At 44.0% G+C, this 19,268-nt stretch overlaps 1 protein-coding gene across 1 annotated transcript in view; it reads right to left on the minus strand.

Moving 5' to 3' along the window:
• LOC133446709 (phospholipid-transporting ATPase ABCA1-like) overlaps positions 1–19,268 on the minus strand; it is a 118,566-nt gene that overhangs the window by 33,326 nt on the left and 65,972 nt on the right. Inside the window, exons 37-39 of the mRNA XM_061724701.1 lie at positions 17,249–17,364; positions 14,717–14,861; positions 13,482–13,605 (exon numbers count right to left, since the gene is read on the minus strand). Of these exons, the coding sequence (XP_061580685.1) occupies positions 13,482–13,605; positions 14,717–14,861; positions 17,249–17,364 (385 nt within the window). The remainder of the gene's footprint in view (positions 1–13,481; positions 13,606–14,716; positions 14,862–17,248; positions 17,365–19,268) is intronic.

The following is a 19,268-nucleotide window of genomic DNA, read 5'->3' on the forward strand; positions in this document are numbered from 1 at the left end:
ACCAGAACCAGAACCAGACCCGTTAGAACCAGAACCATCAGAACCAGAACCGGTCTAAACTTCCCCTGTTCCCTTTCATTTTAAGGCCCAAAATGAACCTCTGTCTTTTCTGCATCTGGAGAAAATTCTGGCACATCCAAACGTCCAAAATGTAATAACTTTGTCATTTCATTTTGTAATAAACTACCCCAATGCATTTTGTAATACATTTTGCCGCATTATGTAATAAGTTATTACATTTTGAACAGATTATTACAAAATGCACTTGTAACTTTTTTATTCTCTATAAAATGTAATAACATGGTGCATTAGGTAATAACAATTATAAAGCATAGTTTATTTGTTTGTTATTGGCCGATATAATTCCAAACTTCAAATAGGCAACTAAAGTTATATTTGGAGTTTTATACATAGATTTATTGGATACAAAGCTCTGAGGGAAATTGCATAAAAAACAGTAAAAGTCACTTTTGTATAAATTCATTGTTAAACAAACAACAATAATAGTTATTATTACATAATGCACCATGTTATTACATTTCCTAGAAAATAAAAAAGTTGCAGGTGCATTTTATAATAATCTTCTCAAAATGCAATAATTTATTACATAATGCGGCAAACTTTATTACAAAACGGGGCAGTTTATTACAAAGTGAAATGAAAAAGTTATTACATTTTGGATGTTTATTACAAAATGCGGCTCAACATTCCCACACATCTGTCCAGCTGAAAAAGACCAATCAGAGACTCTGTTTTCTCAGGAATCTCCAACAGTCTCCCCTCCGCTGCCCCCTGCTGGACGACTTCTACCGTGCGTCCTCCACCGAGTCCATCCTGACCTGCTGCTGCACAGTGTGTGTTAGTGTGTGTTCCGGTGTGTTAGTGTGTGTTCCGGTGTGTTAGTGTGTGTTCCGGTGTGTTAGTGTGTGTTCCGGTGTGTTAGTGTGTGTTCCGGTGTGTTAGTGTGTGTTCCGGTGTGTTAGGGTTTGTCTCTAGTGTGTTAGGGTTTGTCTCTAGTGTGTTAGGGGTTGTCTCTAGTGTGTTAGGGGTTGTCTCTAGTGTGTTAGGGTTTGTCTCTAGTGTGTTAGGGGTTGTCTCTAGTGTGTTAGGGTTTGTCTCTAGTGTGTTAGGGTTTGTCTAGTGTGTTAGGGTTTGTCTAGTGTGTTAGGGTTTGTCTCTAGTGTGTTAGGGGTTGTCTCTAGTGTGTTAGGGTTTGTCTCTAGTGTGTTAGGGTTTGTCTCTAGTGTGTTAGGGTTTGTCTCTAGTGTGTTAGTGTGTGTTCCGGTGTGTTAGGGTTTGTTTCTAGTGTGTTAGGGTTTGTCTCTAGTGTGTTAGGGTTTGTCTAGTGTGTTAGGGTTTGTCTAGTGTGTTAGGGTTTGTCTCTAGTGTGTTAGGGTTTGTCTCTAGTGTGTTAGGGTTTGTCTCTAGTGTGTTAGGGTTTGTCTAGTGTGTTAGGGTTTGTCTCTAGTGTGTTAGGGTTTGTCTCTAGTGTGTTAGGGTTTGTCTCTAGTGTGTTAGGGTTTGTCTCTAGTGTGTTAGGGTTTGTCTCTAGTGTGTTAGGGTTTGTCTCTAGTGTGTTAGGGTTTGTCTCTAGTGTGTTAGGGTTTGTCTCTAGTGTGTTAGGGTTTGTCTCTAGTGTGTTAGGGTTTGTCTCTAGTGTGTTAGGGTTTGTTTCTAGTGTGTTAGGGTTTGTCTCTAGTGTGTTAGGGTTTGTCTCTAGTGTGTTAGGGTTTGTCTCTAGTGTGTTAGGGTTTGTTTCTAGTGTGTTAGGGTTTGTCTCTAGTGTGTTAGGGTTTGTCTCTAGTGTGTTAGGGTTTGTCTGTAGTGTGTTAGGGTTTGTCTGTAGTGTGTTAGGGTTTGTCTAGTGTGTTAGGGTTTGTCTCTAGTGTGTTAGGGTTTGTCTCTAGTGTGTTAGGGTTTGTCTGTAGTGTGTTAGGGTTTGTCTCCGGTGTGTTAGGATTTGTCTCTAGTGTGTTAGGGTTTGTCTCTAGTGTGTTAGGGTTTGTTTCTAGTGTGTTAGGGTTTGTCTCTAGTGTGTTAGTGTGTGTTCCGGTGTGTTAGGGTTTGTCTAGTGTGTTAGGGTTTGTCTCTAGTGTGTAAGGGTTTGTCTCTAGTGTGTTAGGGTTTGTCTCTAGTGTGTAGGGTTTGTCTCTAGTGTGTTAGTGTGTGTTCCGGTGTGTTAGGGTTTGTCTAGTGTGTTAGGGTTTGTCTCTAGTGTGTTAGGGTTTGTCTCTAGTGTGTTAGGGTTTGTCTCTAGTGTGTTAGGGTTTGTCTCTAGTGTGTTAGGGTTTGTCTCTAGTGTGTAGGGTTTGTCTCTAGTGTGTTAGTGTGTGTTCCGGTGTGTTAGGGTTTGTCTAGTGTGTTAGGGTTTGTCTCCGGTGTGTTAGGGTTTGTCTCTAGTGTGTTAGGGTTTGTCTCTAGTGTGTTAGGGTTTGTCTCCGGTGTGTTAGGGTTTGTCTCGGGTGTTTAAGGGTTTGTCTCTAGTGTGTTAGGGTTTGTCTCTAGTGTGTTAGGGTTTGTCTCTAGTGTGTAAGGGTTTGTCTCTAGTGTGTTAGGGTTTGTCTCTAGTGTGTAGGGTTTGTCTCTAGTGTGTTAGGGTTTGTCTCTAGTGTGTTAGGGTTTGTCTAGTGTGTTAGGGTTTGTCTAGTGTGTTAGGGTTTGTTTCTAGTGTGTTAGGGTTTGTCTCTAGTGTGTTAGGGTTTGTCTCTAGTGTGTTAGGGTTTGTCTCTAGTGTTAGGGTTTGTCTCTAGTGTGTTAGGGTTTGTCTCTAGTGTGTTAGGGTTTGTCTCTAGTGTGTTAGGGTTTGTCTCTAGTGTGTTAGGGTTTGTCTCTAGTGTGTTAGGGTTTGTCTAGTGTGTTAGGGTTTGTCTCTAGTGTGTTAGGGTTTGTCTCTAGTGTGTTAGGGTTTGTCTCTAGTGTGTTAGGGTTTGTCTCTAGTGTGTTAGGGTTTGTCTAGTGTGTTAGGGTTTGTCTAGTGTGTTAGGGTTTGTCTAGTGTGTTAGGGTTTGTCTAGTGTGTTAGGGTTTGTTTCTAGTGTGTTAGGGTTTGTCTCTAGTGTGTTAGGGTTTGTCTCTAGTGTGTTAGGGTTTGTCTAGTGTGTTAGGGTTTGTCTCTAGTGTGTTAGGGTTTGTCTCTAGTGTGTTAGGGTTTGTCTCTAGTGTGTTAGGGTTTGTCTCTAGTGTGTTAGGGTTTGTCTAGTGTGTTAGGGTTTGTCTAGTGTGTTAGGGTTTGTCTAGTGTGTTAGGGTTTGTTTCTAGTGTGTTAGGGTTTGTCTCTAGTGTGTTAGGGTTTGTCTCTAGTGTGTTAGGGTTTGTCTCTAGTGTGTTAGGGTTTGTCTAGTGTGTTAGGGTTTGTTTCTAGTGTGTTAAGGTTTGTCTCTAGTGTGTTAGGGTTTGTTTCTAGTGTGTTAGGGTTTGTCTCTAGTGTGTTAGGGTTTGTCTAGTGTGTTAGGGTTTGTCTCTAGTGTGTTAGGGTTTGTCTCTAGTGTGTTAGGGTTTGTCTTTAGTGTGTTAGGGTTTGTCTCTAGTGTGTTAGGGTTTGTCTCTAGTGTGTTAGGGTTTGTCTCTAGTGTGTTAGGGTTTGTCTCTAGTGTGTTAGGGTTTGTCTCTAGTGTGTTAGGGTTTGTCTCTAGTGTGTTAGGGTTCGTCTCTAGTGTGTTAGGGTTTGTTTCTAGTGTGTTAGGGTTTGTCTCTAGTGTGTTAGGGTTTGTCTCTAGTGTGTTAGGGTTTGTCTCTAGTGTGTTAGGGTTTGTCTCTAGTGTGTTAGTGTCTCTAGTGTGTTAGGGTTTGTCTCTAGTGTTAGGGTTTATCTCTAGTGTGTTAGGGTTTGTCTCTAGTGTGTTAGGGTTTGTCTCTAGTGTGTTAGGGTTTGTCTCTAGTGTGTTAGGGTTTGTCTCTAGTGTGTTAGGGTTTGTCTCTAGTGTGTTAGGTTTGTCTCTAGTGTGTTAGGGTTTGTCTCTAGTGTGTTAGGGTTTGTCTCTAGTGTGTTAGGGTTTGTCTCTAGTGTGTTAGGGTTTGTCTCTAGTGTGTTAGGGTTTGTCTCTAGTGTGTTAGGGTTTGTCTCTAGTGTGTTAGGGTTTGTCTCTAGTGTTAGGGTTTGTCTCTAGTGTGTTAGGGTTTGTCTCTAGTGTGTTAGGGTTTGTCTCTAGTGTGTTAGGGTTTGTCTCTAGTGTGTTAGGGTTTGTCTCTAGTGTGTTAGGGTTTGTCTCTAGTGTTAGGGTTTGTCTCTAGTGTGTTAGGGTTTGTCTCTAGTGTGTTAGGGTTTGTCTCTAGTGTGTTAGGGTTTGTCTCTAGTGTGTTAGGGTTTGTCTCTAGTGTTAGGGTTTGTCTCTAGTGTGTTAGGGTTTGTCTCTAGTGTGTTAGGGGTTGTCTCTAGTGTTAGGGTTTGTCTAGTGTGTTAGGGTTTGTTTCTAGTGTGTTAGGGTTTGTCTCTAGTGCGTTAGGGTTTGTCTCTAGTGTGTTAGGGTTTGTCTCTAGTGTGTTAGGGTTTGTCTCTAGTGTGTTAGGGTTTGTCTCTAGTGTGTTAGGGTTTGTCTCTAGTGTGTTAGGGTTTGTCTCTAGTGTGTTAGGGTTTGTCTCTAGTGTGTTAGTGTTTGTCTCTAGTGTGTTAGGGTTTGTCTCTAGTGTGTTAGGGTTTGTCTCTAGTCTGTTAGGGTTTGTCTCTAGTGTGTTAGGGTTTGTCTCTAGTGTGTTAGTGTGTGTTCCGGTGTGTTAGGGTTTGTCTCTAGTGTGTTAGGGTTTGTCTCTAGTGTGTTAGGGTTTGTCTCTAGTGTGTTAGGGTTTGTCTCTAGTGTGTTAGGGTTTGTTTCTAGTGTGTTAGGGTTTGTCTCTAGTGTGTTAGGGTTTGTCTCTAGTGTGTTAGGGTTTGTCTCTAGTGTGTTAGGGTTTGTCTCTAGTGTGTTAGGGTTTGTCTCTAGTGTGTTAGGGTTTGTCTCTGGTGTGTTAGGGTTTGTCTCTAGTGTGTTAGGGTTTGTCTCTGGTGTGTTAGGGTTTGTCTCTGGTGTGTTAGGGTTTGTCTCTAGTGTGTTAGGGTTTGTCTCTAGTGTGTTAGGGTTTGTCTCTAGTGTGTTAGGGTTTGTCTCTAGTGTGTTAGGGTTTGTCTCTAGTGTGTTAGGGTTTGTCTCTAGTGTGTTAGGGTTTGTCTCTAGTGTGTTAGGGTTTGTCTCTAGTGTGTTAGGGTTTGTCTCTAGTGTGTTAGGGTTTGTCTCTAGTGTTTTAGGGTTTGTCTCTGGTGTTTCTAGGGTTTGTCTCTAGTGTGTTAGGGTTTGTCTAGTGTGTTAGGGTTTGTCTCTAGTGTGTTAGGGTTTGTCTCTAGTGTGTTAGGGTTTGTCTCTAGTGTGTTAGGGTTTGTCTCTAGTGTGTTAGGGTTTGTCTCTAGTGTGTTAGGGTTTGTCTCTAGTGTGTTAGGGTTTGTCTAGTGTTTTAGGGTTTGTCTCTAGTGTGTTAGGGTTTGTCTCTAGTGTGTTAGGGTTTGTCTCTAGTGTGTTAGGGTTTGTCTCTAGTGTGTTAGGGTTTGTCTCTAGTGTGTTAGGGTTTGTCTCTAGTGTGTTAGGGTTTGTCTCTAGTGTGTTAGGGTTTGTCTCTAGTGTGTTAGGGTTTGTTTCTAGTGTGTTAGGGTTCGTCTCTAGTGTGTTAGGGTTTGTTTCTAGTGTGTTAGTGTGTGTTCCGGTGTGTTAGTGTGTGTTCCGGTGTGTTAGGGTTTGTTTCTAGTGTGTTAGGGTTTGTCTCTAGTGTGTTAGGGTTTGTCTCTAGTGTGTTAGGGTTTGTCTCTAGTGTGTTAGGGTTTGTCTCTAGTGTGTTAGGGTTTGTCTCTAGTGTGTTAGGGTTTGTCTCTAGTGTGTTAGGGTTTGTCTAGTGTGTTAGGGTTTGTTTCTAGTGTGTTAGGGTTTGTCTCTAGTGTGTTAGGGTTTGTCTCTAGTGTGTTAGGGTTTGTCTCTAGTGTGTTAGGGTTTGTCTCTAGTGTGTTAGGGTTTGTCTCTAGTGTGTTAGGGTTTGTCTAGTGCGTTAGGGTTTGTCTCTAGTGCGTTAGGGTTTGTCTCTAGTGTGTTAGGGTTTGTCTCTAGTGTGTTAGGGTTTGTCTCTAGTGTGTTAGGGTTTGTCTAGTGTGTTAGGGTTTGTCTCTAGTGTGTTAGGGTTTGTCTCTAGTGTGTTAGGGTTTGTCTCTAGTGTGTTAGGGTTTGTCTCTAGTGTGTTAGGGTTTGTCTAGTGTGTTAGGGTTTGTCTCTGGTGTTTCTAGGGTTTGTCTCTAGTGTGTTAGGGTTTGTCTCTAGTGTGTTAGGGTTTGTCTAGTGTGTTAGGGTTTGTCTCTAGTGTTAGGGTTTGTCTCTAGTGTGTTAGGGTTTGTCTCTAGTGTGTTAGGGTTTGTCTCTAGTGTGTTAGGGTTTGTCTAGTGTGTTAGGGTTTGTCTCTAGTGTTAGGGTTTGTTTCTAGTGTGTTAGGGTTTGTCTCTAGTGTGTTAGGGTTTGTCTCTAGTGTGTTAGGGTTTGTCTCTAGTGTGTTAGGGTTTGTCTAGTGTGTTAGGGTTTGTCTCTAGTGTGTTAGGGTTTGTCTCTAGTGTGTTAGGGTTTGTCTCTAGTGTGTTAGGGTTTGTCTCTAGTGTGTTAGGGTTTGTCTCTAGTGTGTTAGGGTTTGTCTCTAGTGTGTTAGGGTTTGTCTAGTGTGTTGGGGTTTGTCTCTAGTGTGTTAGGGTTTGTCTCTAGTGTTTCTAGGGTTTGTTTCTAGTGTGTTAGGGTTTGTCTAGTGTGTTAGGGTTTGTCTCTAGTGTGTTAGGGTTTGTCTCTAGTGTGTTAGGGTTTGTCTCTAGTGTGTTAGGGTTTGTCTAGTGTGTTAGGGTTTGTCTCTAGTGTTAGGGTTTGTCTCTAGTGTGTTAGGGTTTGTCTCTAGTGTGTTAGGGTTTGTCTCTAGTGTGTTAGGGTTTGTCTCTAGTGTGTTAGGGTTTGTCTCTAGTGTGTTAGGGTTTGTCTCTAGTGTTTTAGGGTTTGTCTCTAGTGTGTTAGGGTTTGTCTCTAGTGTGTTAGGGTTTGTCTCTAGTGTGTTAGGGTTTGTCTCTAGTGTGTTAGGGTTTGTCTCTAGTGTTTCTAGGGTTTGTTTCTAGTGTGTTAGGGTTTGTCTAGTGTGTTAGGGTTTGTCTCTAGTGTGTTAGGGTTTGTCTCTAGTGTGTTAGGGTTTGTCTCTAGTGTGTTAGGGTTTGTCTAGTGTGTTAGGGTTTGTCTCTAGTGTTAGGGTTTGTCTCTAGTGTGTTAGGGTTTGTCTCTAGTGTGTTAGGGTTTGTCTCTAGTGTGTTAGGGTTTGTCTCTAGTGTGTTAGGGTTTGTCTCTAGTGTGTTAGGGTTTGTCTCTAGTGTTTTAGGGTTTGTCTCTAGTGTGTTAGGGTTTGTCTCTAGTGTGTTAGGGTTTGTCTCTAGTGTGTTAGGGTTTGTCTCTAGTGTGTTAGGGTTTGTCTCTAGTGTGTTAGGGTTTGTCTCTGGTGTGTTAGGGTTTGTCTCTAGTGTGTTAGGGTTTGTCTAGTGTGTTAGGGTTTGTCTCTAGTGTGTTAGGGTTTGTCTCTGGTGTGTTAGGGTTTGTCTAGTGTGTTAGGGTTTGTCTCTAGTGTTAGGGTTTGTCTAGTGTGTTAGGGTTTGTCTAGTGTGTTAGGGTTTGTCTCTAGTGTTAGGGTTTGTCTCTAGTGTGTTAGGGTTTGTCTCTGGTGTGTTAGGGTTTGTCTCTAGTGTGTTAGGGTTTGTCTCTAGTGTGTTAGGGTTTGTCTCTAGTGTGTTAGGGTTTGTCTCTGGTGTGTTAGGGTTTGTCTCTAGTGTGTTAGGGTTTGTCTCTAGTGTGTTAGGGTTTGTCTCTAGTGTGTTAGGGTTTGTCTCTAGTGTGTTAGGGTTTGTCTAGTGTGTTAGGGTTTGTCTAGTGTGTTAGGGTTTGTCTCTAGTGTGTTAGGGTTTGTCTCTAGTGTGTTAGGGTTTGTCTCTAGTGTGTAAGGGTTTGTCTCTAGTGTTAGGGTTTGTCTCTAGTGTGTTAGGGTTTGTCTCTAGTGTGTTAGGGTTTGTCTAGTGTGTTAGGGTTTGTCTCTAGTGTTAGGGTTTGTCTCTAGTGTGTTAGGGTTTGTCTCTAGTGTGTTAGGGTTTGTCTCTAGTGTGTTAGGGTTTGTCTCTAGTGTGTTAGGGTTTGTCTCTAGTGTGTTAGGGTTTGTCTCTAGTGTGTTAGGGTTTGTCTCTGGTGTGTTAGGGTTTGTCTCTGGTGTGTTAGGGTTTGTCTCCGGTGTGTTAGGGTTTGTCTCTAGTGTGTTAGGGTTTGTCTCTAGTGTGTTAGGGTTTGTCTCTAGTGTGTAAGGGTTTGTCTCTAGTGTGTTAGGGTTTGTCTCTAGTGTGTTAGGGTTTGTCTCTAGTGTGTAAGGGTTTGTCTCTAGTGTGTTAGGGTTTGTCTCTAGTGTGTTAGGGTTTGTCTCTAGTGTGTTAGGGTTTGTCTCTAGTGTGTTAGGGTTTGTCTCTAGTGTGTTAGGGTTTGTCTCTAGTGTGTTAGGGTTTGTCTCTAGTGTGTTAGGGTTTGTCTCTAGTGTGTTAGGGTTTGTCTCTAGTGTGTTAGGGTTTGTCTCTAGTGTGTTAGGGTTTGTCTCTAGTGTGTTAGGGTTTGTCTCTAGTGTGTTAGGGTTTGTCTCTGGTGTGTTAGGGTTTGTCTCTGGTGTGTTAGGGTTTGTCTCTAGTGTGTTAGGGTTTGTCTCTAGTGTGTTAGGGTTTGTCTCTAGTGTGTTAGGGTTTGTCTCTAGTGTGTTAGGGTTTGTCTCTGGTGTTTCTAGGGTTTGTCTCTAGTGTGTTAGGGTTTGTCTCTAGTGTGTTAGGGTTTGTCTCTAGTGTTAGGGTTTGTCTCTAGTGTGTTAGGGTTTGTCTCTAGTGTGTTAGGGTTTGTCTCTAGTGTGTTAGGGTTTGTCTCTAGTGTGTTAGGGTTTGTCTCTAGTGTGTTAGGGTTTGTCTCTAGTGTGTTAGGGTTTGTCTCTAGTGTTAGGGTTTGTCTCTAGTGTGTTAGGGTTTGTCTCTAGTGTGTTAGGGTTTGTCTAGTGTGTTAGGGTTTGTCTCTAGTGTGTTAGGGTTTGTCTCTAGTGTGTTAGGGTTTGTCTAGTGTGTTAGGGTTTGTCTCTAGTGTGTTAGGGTTTGTCTCTAGTGTGTTAGTCTCTAGTGTGTTAGGGTTTGTCTCTAGTGTTAGGGTTTGTCTCTAGTGTGTTAGGGTTTGTCTCTAGTGTGTTAGGGTTTGTCTCTAGTGTGTTAGGGTTTGTCTCTAGTGTGTTAGGGTTTGTCTCTAGTGTGTTAGGGTTTGTCTCTAGTGTGTTAGGGTTTGTCTCTAGTGTGTTAGGGTTTGTCTCTAGTGTGTTAGGGTTTGTCTCTAGTGTGTTAGGGTTTGTCTCTAGTGTGTTAGGGTTTGTCTCTAGTGTGTTAGGGTTTGTCTCTAGTGTGTTAGGGTTTGTCTCTAGTGTGTTAGGGTTTGTCTCTAGTGTGTTAGGGTTTGTCTCTAGTGTGTTAGGGTTTGTCTCTAGTGTGTTAGGGTTTGTCTCTAGTGTTAGGGTTTGTCTCTAGTGTGTTAGGGTTTGTCTAGTGTGTTAGGGTTTTCTCTAGTGTGTTAGGGTTTGTCTCTAGTGTGTTAGGGTTTGTCTCTAGTGTGTTAGTCTCTAGTGTGTTAGGGTTTGTCTCTAGTGTTAGGGTTTGTCTCTAGTGTGTTAGGGTTTGTCTCTAGTGTGTTAGAGTTTGTCTCTAGTGTGTTAGGGTTTGTCTCTAGTGTGTTAGGGTTTGTCTCTAGTGTGTTAGGGTTTGTCTCTAGTGTGTTAGGGTTTGTCTCTAGTGTGTTAGGGTTTGTCTCTAGTGTGTTAGGGTTTGTCTCTAGTGTGTTAGGGTTTGTCTCTAGTGTGTTAGGGTTTGTCTCTAGTGTTAGGGTTTGTCTCTAGTGTGTTAGGGTTTGTCTCTAGTGTGTTAGGGTTTGTCTCTAGTGTGTTAGGGTTTGTCTCTAGTGTGTTAGGGTTTGTCTCTAGTGTGTTAGGGTTTGTCTCTAGTGTGTTAGGGTTTGTCTAGTGTGTTAAGGTTTGTCTAGTGTGTTAGGGTTTGTCTCTAGTGTGTTAGTCTCTAGTGTGTTAGGGTTTGTCTCTAGTGTTAGGGTTTGTCTCTAGTGTGTTAGGGTTTGTCTCTAGTGTGTTAGTCTCTAGAGTGTTAGGGTTTGTCTCTAGTGTTAGGGTTTGTCTCTAGTGTGTTAGGGTTTGTCTCTAGTGTGTTAGGGTTTGTCTCTAGTGTGTTAGGGTTTGTCTAGTGTGTTAGGGTTTGTCTAGTGTGTTAGGGTTTGTCTCTAGTGTGTTAGGGTTTGTCTCTAGTGTGTTAGGGTTTGTCTCTAGTGTGTTAGGGTTTGTCTCTAGTGTGTTAGGGTTTGTCTCTAGTGTGTTAGGGTTTGTCTCTAGTGTGTTAGGGTTTGTCTCTAGTGTGTTAGGGTTTGTCTCTAGTGTGTTAGGGTTTGTCTCTAGTGTGTTAGGGTTTGTCTCTAGTGTGTTAGGGTTTGTCTCTAGTGTGTTAGGGTTTGTCTCTAGTGTGTTAGGGTTTGTCTCTAGTGTGTTAGGGTTTGTCTCTAGTGTGTTAGGGTTTGTCTCTAGTGTGTTAGGGTTTGTCTCTAGTGTGTTAGGGTTTGTTTCTAGTGTGTTAGGGTTTGTCTCTAGTGTGTTAGGGTTTGTCTCTAGTGTGTTAGGGTTTGTCTCTAGTGTGTTAGGGTTTGTCTCTAGTGTGTTAGGGTTTGTCTCTAGTGTGTTAGGGTTTGTCTAGTGTGTTAGGGTTTGTCTAGTGTGTTAGGGTTTGTCTAGTGTGTTAGGGTTTGTCTCTAGTGTGTTAGGGTTTGTCTCTAGTGTGTTAGGGTTTGTCTCTAGTGTGTTAGGGTTTGTTTCTAGTGTGTTAGGGTTTGTCTCTAGTGTGTTAGGGTTTGTCTCTAGTGTGTTAGGGTTTGTCTCTAGTGTGTTAGGGTTTGTCTCTAGTGTGTTAGGGTTTGTCTCTAGTGTGTTAGGGTTTGTCTCTAGTGTGTTAGGGTTTGTCTCTAGTGTGTTAGGGTTTGTCTCTAGTGTGTTAGGGTTTGTCTCTAGTGTGTTAGGGTTTGTCTCTAGTGTGTTAGGGTTTGTCTCTAGTGTGTTAGGGTTTGTTTCTAGTGTGTTAGGGTTTGTCTCTAGTGTGTTAGGGTTTGTCTCTAGTGTGTTAGGGTTTGTCTCTAGTGTGTTAGGGTTTGTCTCTAGTGTGTTAGGGTTTGTCTCTAGTGTGTTAGGGTTTGTCTCTAGTGTTAGGGTTTGTCTCTAGTGTGTTAGGGTTTGGCTCTAGTGTGTTAGGGTTTGTCTAGTGTGTTAGGGTTTGTCTAGTGTGTTAGGGTTTGTCTAGTGTGTTAGGGTTTGTCTCTAGTGTGTTAGGGTTTGTCTCTAGTGTGTTAGGGTTTGTCTCTGGTGTGTTAGGGTTTGTTTCTAGTGTGTTAGGGTTTGTCTCTAGTGTGTTAGGGTTTGTCTCTAGTGTGTTAGGGTTTGTCTCTAGTGTGTTAGGGTTTGTTTCTAGTGTGTTAGGGTTTGTCTCTGGTGTGTTAGGGTTTGTCTAGTGTGTTAGGGTTTGTCTCTAGTGTGTTAGGGTTTGTCTCTAGTGTGTTAGGGTTTGTCTCTGGTGTGTTAGGGTTTGTCTAGTGTGTTAGGGTTTGTCTCTAGTGTGTTAGGGTTTGTCTCTGGTGTGTTAGGGTTTGTCTCTAGTGTGTTAGGGTTTGTCTCTGGTGTGTTAGGGTTTGTCTCTAGTGTGTTAGGGTTTGTCTCTAGTGTGTTAGGGTTTGTCTCTAGTGTGTTAGGGTTTGTCTCTAGTGTGTTAGGGTTTGTCTCTGGTGTGTTAGGGTTTGTCTCTAGTGTGTTAGGGTTTGTCTCTGGTGTGTTAGGGTTTGTCTCTAGTGTGTTAGGGTTTGTCTAGTGTGTTAGGGTTTGTCTCTAGTGTGTTAGGGTTTGTCTCTAGTGTGTTAGGGTTTGTCTCTAGTGTGTTAGGGTTTGTCTCTAGTGTGTTAGGGTTTGTCTCTAGTGTGTTAGGGTTTGTTTCTAGTGTGTTAGGGTTTGTTTCTAGTGTGTTAGGGTTTGTTTCTAGTGTTGCAGTTCAGCCAAAAACACAGTGTAGTTTATTTTACAACTAAGGGAGTGGAAAAATCCGAATAACAAAAACTGCCTCCTTAAATGTCAGGGAACAAGCAACGAACAGATAATCCACTATAATAGTCTGAAAACTCCAGGAAACAGTAACCACACTCTCTAAACACAACCAGGACCAACTCGTTGGCAGTCCCTCTATTTAACTCCTCAAAAACAAATGAGCTAACGAGCTGCAGCTGAGTCTCCAGAGCGCCGGAGCAGCTGAGTGTTCTCTGTCCTCTCTGTTCTCCTGGTCTCCATGTGCAGGGCTGCACATGAAGCCCGGCGGGCTGAAACGTGTTGTACTTTAACAAACTCCTCCTAGCAGGATCGTCTGTTCCACATAATACTCACTCAGGAGACACAGAAGACGTTAACCATGAAAAGTTATCAAAATCATGAGTTTTGGTGAAATGGCGTGGCCGTGGCGCCGCATCAAACTTCAACGTTAAACAGGAAGTGATGCTAGTAGCTGATTGGTCCATGTTTGATAGATCGTATTCTATGCTTTTGAATGGTTTGATATAAACACGTTCTTCATCATGTCAGTAGTACTATAGTAGTAGTATAGTAGTAGTATAGTAGTAGTACTATAGTACTATAGTAGTAGTAATATAGTACTATAGTAGTAGTACTATATTACTATAGTAGTAGTACTATAGTACTATAGTAATAGTACTATAGTACTATAGTAATAGTACTATAGTACTATAGTAGTAGTACTATAGTAGTATAGTAGTAGTACTATAGTATTATAGTAGTAGTACTATAGTACTATAGTAATAGTACTATAGTACTATAGTAGTAGTACTATAGTATTATAGTAGTAGTACTATAGTAGTATAGTAGTAGTACTATAGTACTAGTACTTACCAAAGCGCTCCAGGGCGTCGGACATGGCCTGGTTCTTCACCATGTCAGTAGTACTATAGTAGTAGTACTATAGTACTATAGTAGTAGTACTATAGTAGTAGTACTATAGTACTATAGTAGTAGTACTATAGTAGTAGTACTATAGTACTATAGTAGTAGTACTATAGTAGTAGTACTATAGTACTATAGTACTAGTACTTACCAAAGCGTTCCAGGGCGTCGGACATGGCCTGGTTCTTCACCATGTCAGTAGTACTATAGTAGTAGTACTATAGTAGTAGTACTATAGTAGTATAGTAGTAGTACTATAGTAGTAGTACTTACCAAAGCGCTCCAGGGCGTCGGCCATGGCCTGGTTCTTCACCATGTCAGTAGTACTATAGTAGTAGTACTATAGTAGTATAGTAGTAGTACTATAGTACTAGTACTATATTACTACTACTATAATACTAGTACTGTAGTACTAGTACTTACCAAAGCGTTCCAGGGCGTCGGACATGGCCTGGTTCTTCACCATGTCTATTAATCCTCGGCCCAGACAGAAGTGAGGGAAGATTAGCAGCACGTTCTTCAGAATATCGTTAATACCACCGATCTCCTGTAGACAGGAAGTGAGGGCTCAGAGGTCAGGGGGACAGGAAGTGAGGGCTCAGAGGTCAGGGGGACAGGAAGTGAGGGGTCAGAGGTCAGGGGGACAGGAAGTGAGGGGTCAGAGGTCAGGGGGACAGGAAGTGAGGGGTCAGAGGTCAGGGGGACAGGAAGTGAGGGGTCAGAGGTCAGGGGGACAGGAAGTGAGGGGTCAGAGGTCACGGGGCTGGGCTAGAGCCCCAAGGGTCAGGGCTAGAGGTCAGGGGCGTGCGTTTTTTCGTGCATTTTTTTGTGCGTTCTGCATGCGTTCGTGCGTTTTTGCGTGCGTTTTGCGTGCGTTCGTGCGTTGTGTGCGTTTTGCGTGCGTGCGTGCGTTTTGCGTGCGTTGTGTGCGTTTTTGCGTGCGTTTTGCGTGCGTTGTTGTGTGCGTTTTTGCGTGCGTTTGTGCGTTTTTTCGTGCGTTTTGCGTGCGTTTTGCGTGCGTGCGTGCGTTTTGCGTGCGTTCGTGCGTTGTGTGCGTTTTGCATGCGTGCGTTGTGTGCGTTTTTGCGTGCGTTTGTGCGTTTTGCGTGCGTTTGTGCATTGTTGTGTGCGTTTTTGCGTGCGTACGTGCGTTTTTTCCTGCGTTTTGCGTGCATTTGTGCGTTTTGAGTGCGTTTTTGCGTGCGTTTTTGCGTTTTGCGTGCGTTCGTGAGTTTTTACGCGCGCTTTTTCGTGCGTTTTTCGTCAGCGTAGTCACGTCCCCTTACTCTGGACCAGGTAGGGGGGGGTTAGAGTCTAGGGGGCGGGTCTACATTAAGGGGCGGGGTTACTCACGGTCCCCCCGAACAGCTCCATCACGAACGTTGAAATACTCGCGTTGATTAGAGGTAGAGGGGTTAGGGGTAAAGGGGTTACAGGTAAAGGGGGCGGGGCTACATTAGGGGGCGGGGTTAGGGTCTAGGGGGCGGGGCTACAGGTTCTACTCACGTTCCCCCCGAACAGCTCCATCACAAACGTGGATATACTCCCGTTGATTAGAGGGGGAGAGGTTAGGGGGCGGGGCTACAGTAGGGGCGGGGTTACATGTAAAGGGGGCGGGGTTAGAGTCTGGGGGCGTGGTTAGGGGCGGGGCTACTCACGTTCCCCCCGAACAGCTCCATCACAAACGTGGAAATACTCCCGTTGATCCCGATCAGGATGTTGACGCTGGTCAGAACCACGTAGGCCGTAGACGGGACGGAGAACAGGAAGGAGGCCGGGTACATGAGGGGGGTGATGGACCACCTGGAACAGAACCAGAACCAGTTAGAACCAGAACCAGGTACATGAGGGGGGTGATGGACCACCTGGAACAGAACCAGAACCAGTTAGAACCAGAACCAGAACCAGTTAGAACCAGTCTTACCCCTTTTCCACCAAGCTGGTTCCAGGGCTGGTGCTAGAGCCGGTTCGCGGTTGGTTCTAAGTAAGAACCGGTTGCTTTTCCACCAGCTGGTGCTGCAGCTGGTGCTGGTGCTGCTCAGCAGCTGCAGCTGCTGAGCAGCACCAGCACCAGCACCAGCTGCAGCTGCTGAGCAGCACCAGCTGTAGCCAGAGAGCCACGTCATCGCGTCACTGCAGACGTCTGTACGTCACCATGTCCCGGTAAAACTAGCACCAAATTCAGTCACCACGACAGAGATGGAGGACTGCACTGTGCTGCAAGTGCTGCTGCTGGCCAGGAGACAGGTCGTCTCCTCCACGGACCCCTGCTTCTGTTTTACAACAAAGATGGAGGACTGAGCTGTGCTGCAAGTGCTGCTGCTGCTTCTGTTTTACATCCATTATTAAATACATGGATGTAATTATAAAAGAGTCTGCTAACTTAACCACCGTCTTCAACGCTACGTTGTTTAAAAACCAGTTAGAACCGGTTCTGTCAGGACCGGGTCCACAGGAAGGAGACGGTAATAAACGGTAGGAGACGATAGTTGACCTGGTTAACAGTAGTGACCGCTAGCTGCTAGTTAATGCTAGTAAACTCTAGTTAATTCTAGTAAATCCTAGTAATCTAGAAAAGGGGGCGGCAGTAGCTCAGGTGGCAGAGCGGGTCGTCTAATGATTGGAAGGTCGGCGGTTCGAATCCCGCTCTGTCCCAGTTTGCTGTCGTAGTGTCCTTGGGCAAGACACCTTACCCACTTGCCCCGTGGGAATGTTGGTGGTGGTCGGAGGGGCAGCCACGCTTCCGTCAGTCTGCAGGGCAGCTGTGGCTACAAACGTAGCAGCCGTGGCTACAAACGTAGCAGCCGTGGCTACAAACGTAGCAGCCGTGGCTACAAACGTAGCAGCCGTGGCTACAAACGTAGCAGCCGTGGCTATAAACGTAGCAGCCGTGGCTATAAACGTAGCAGCCGTGGCTACAAACGTAGCAGCCGTGGCTACAAACGTAGCAGCCGTGGCTACAAACGTAGCAGCCGTGGCTATAAACGTAGCAGCCGTGGCTATAAACGTAGCAGCCGTGGCTACAAACGTAGCAGCCGTGGCTACAAACGTAGCAGCCGTGGCTACAAACGTAGCAGCCGTGGCTATAAACGTAGCAGCCGTGGCTACAAACGTAGCAGCCGTGGCTATAAACGTAGCAGCCGTGGCTACAAACGTAGCAGCCGTGGCTACAAACTTAGCAGCCGTGGCTATAAACGTAGCAGCCGTGGCTACAAACTTAGCAGCCGTGGCTACAAACGTAGCAGCCGTGGCTACAAAAGTAGCAGCCGTGGCTACAAACGTAGCAGCCGTGGCTACAAACGTAGCAGCCGTGGCTACAAACGTAGCAGCCGTGGCTACAAACGTAGCAGCCGTGGCTATAAACGTAGCAGCCGTGGCTACAAACGTAGCAGCCGTGGCTATAAACGTAGCAGCCGTGGCTACAAACGTAGCAGCCGTGGCTACAAACTTAGCAGCCGTGGCTATAAACGTAGCAGCCGTGGCTACAAACTTAGCAGCCGTGGCTACAAACGTAGCAGCCGTGGCTACAAACGTAGCAGCCGTGGCTATAAACGTCTGTAAAACTCTGTATAATCTCTAGTAAACTGTAGTAATCTCTACTGACCCGTAGAGCAGCAGCAGCAGCAGGTTGGTGGTAATCTCTAGTAAATCCTAGTAATCTGTAGTAATCTGTAGTAATCCCCAGTACTATAGTAATCTGTAGTACTATAGTACTATAGTACTAGTACTAACCCGTAGAGCAGCAGCAGCAGGTTGGTGGTAATCTGTAGTAATCTGTAGTAATCTGTAGTAATCCCAGTACTATAGTACTAGTACTAACCCGTAGAGCAGCAGCAGCAGTAATCTGTAGTAGTAATCTGTAGTAATCTGTAGTAATCTGTAGTAATCTGTAGTAGTAATCTGAGTACTACTGACCCGTAGAGCAGCAGCAGCAGCGCCAGCGCCGGCAGGTTGGTGGAGGAAACGTAGTAATCTGTAGTAATCCCTGGTAATCTGTAGTAATCTGAGTACTACTAACCCGTAGAGCAGCAGCAGCAGGTTGGTGGTAATCTGTAGCAGTAATCTGTAGTACTATAGTACTAGTACTAACCCGTAGAGCAGCAGCAGCAGGTTGGTAGTAATCTGTAGTAATCTGTAGTAATCTGTAGTAATCTGTAGTAGTAATCTGTAGTAGTAATCTGAGTACTAACCCGTAGAGCAGCAGCAGCAGCGCCAGCGCCGGCAGGTTGGTGGAGGAAACGTAGGCCTTTTGTTGGAAGCAGATGAAGATGAGGATGACGAGCGTCGCCGGGACAAAGTAGTTACACTGTAGACAAACACAATTAATTATTCAGAATTAAAGTAGTTACACTGCAGACAAATACACAATTAATTATTCACAATTAAAGTAGTTACACTGCAGAAAACACACAATTATTCATAATTAATTATTCAGAATTAAAGTAGTTGCACTGCAGACAAACACACAATTCATTATTCCGAGTGAAATAATTCTGAATGGAGGTTTCCATGGAAACACGTTTGATGGTCTTTCTCCAATTCCTCTCCAGGTCTGGGGGTTGGGAAGGTTCTGATTGGATAGGGGGGGGGACCGGAAGGTTCTGATTGGATAGGGGGGGGACCGGAAGGTTCTGATTGGATAGGGGGGGGACCGGAAGGTTCTGATTGGATAGGGGGGGACCGGAAGGTTCTGATTGGATAGGGGGGGGACCGGAAGGTTCTGATTGGATAGGGGGGGGACCGGAAGGTTCTGATTGGATAGGGGGGGGACCGGAAGGTTCTGATTGGATAGGGGGGGGGACCGGAAGGTTCTGATTGGATAGGGGGGGTTGGGAAGGTTCTGATTGGATAGGGGGGGACCGGAAGGTTCTGATTGGATAGGGGGGGGACCGGAAGGTTCTGATTGGATAGGGGGGGGACCGGAAGTTAAACTACCGGAAGAAAAACTAACTTAGCTACAACTTTGAAAAGATCACCATGTTGATGTTTCCTGTTTCCATCTGTTCTTTTAATTATTTCTATTTCTTAAATAAATGTCTCTGCTCTTGACCAGCGTTTACTGCTGCTGCATCTTTAACTTTGTTAGGAAAACCAGCCCAGTGGAATATAAGATCATGGAGACAGACGGAGAGGGAACGAGCAGAAAGAAAGACCGGGATTCATTTAAAGAGGAATGAGTGGATACATTTTTTTTATTATTTTAATTTTTTTTTTTTATTATTTTTTTTATTAATTTTTATTTTTTTTCTCCCTTTTTTTACATATTTACTTTTTTTCGTTTTTCCTTTTATTTATTGTTTTTACTTTATTTTATTGTATTAGTTTTATTTCATTTATCTTTATTTTTTAAATTGTTTGTATCAATTTCTTTAGTTTTTTTTTAATTTATTTTATTTTATTATTTTGTTTATTTTATTTTTATTTATTTTTAATTTTTCTGAATGAGTGTTTACATGATTGCGTAATTATTCTTTTCAGAATAAACCAGCCACTTACTTCGGAATTAAGTTTAATTCTGAATGGACATTTTCATTCAGAATCAGGTGTTTACATGGTCATTTACTAATTTTCATTTTAAATCGGATTTCATTTTAATTCTGAATTAAAGAGGAATTAAATTTCCCATGTGAACACACTCACCATGTCCCAGCAGAAGTTTCTCCCAGTACAGCAGCGGATGCTTGGTTAGGGTTAGTTAGGGGTTAGGGTTAGGTTTGGGGGGTTATAGGGGTTATGGAGGGCATTGGGGATATTAGGGGTATTAGAGGGTATTAAGGGGAGGTAATTACCATGTCCCAGCAGAAGTTTATCCCAGTACAGCAGCGGCTGCTTGGTTAAGGTTAGTAGGGTTAGTTAGGGGTTGTGGGGGGTTAGGGTGGTTATGGAGGTATTGGGGGTATTGGGGATATTGGGGGGTTATAGGGGTATTGAGGGGGGGTATTTACCATGTCCCAGCAGAAGTTGGCCCCCCAGTACAGCAGCGGCTGCTTGGTTGTGGTTAGTTAGGGGTTATGGGGGGTTAGGGTTAGGTTTGGGGGTATTGGGGGGTATTTGGGGTATTATGGGGGGGTATTTAGGGGGGGTATTTCTCACCATGTCCCAGCAGAAGTTGGCCCCCCAGTACAGCAGCGGCTGCTTGGTTGGTGTTAGTTAGGGGTTAGGGTTAGGTTTGGGGGTATTGGGTGGTTATGGAGGGTTATCGGGGTATTG

Source organism: Cololabis saira, chromosome 7 (assembly GCF_033807715.1).
Source record: "Cololabis saira isolate AMF1-May2022 chromosome 7, fColSai1.1, whole genome shotgun sequence".
Taxonomy (NCBI): Eukaryota; Metazoa; Chordata; class Actinopteri; order Beloniformes; family Belonidae; genus Cololabis; species Cololabis saira.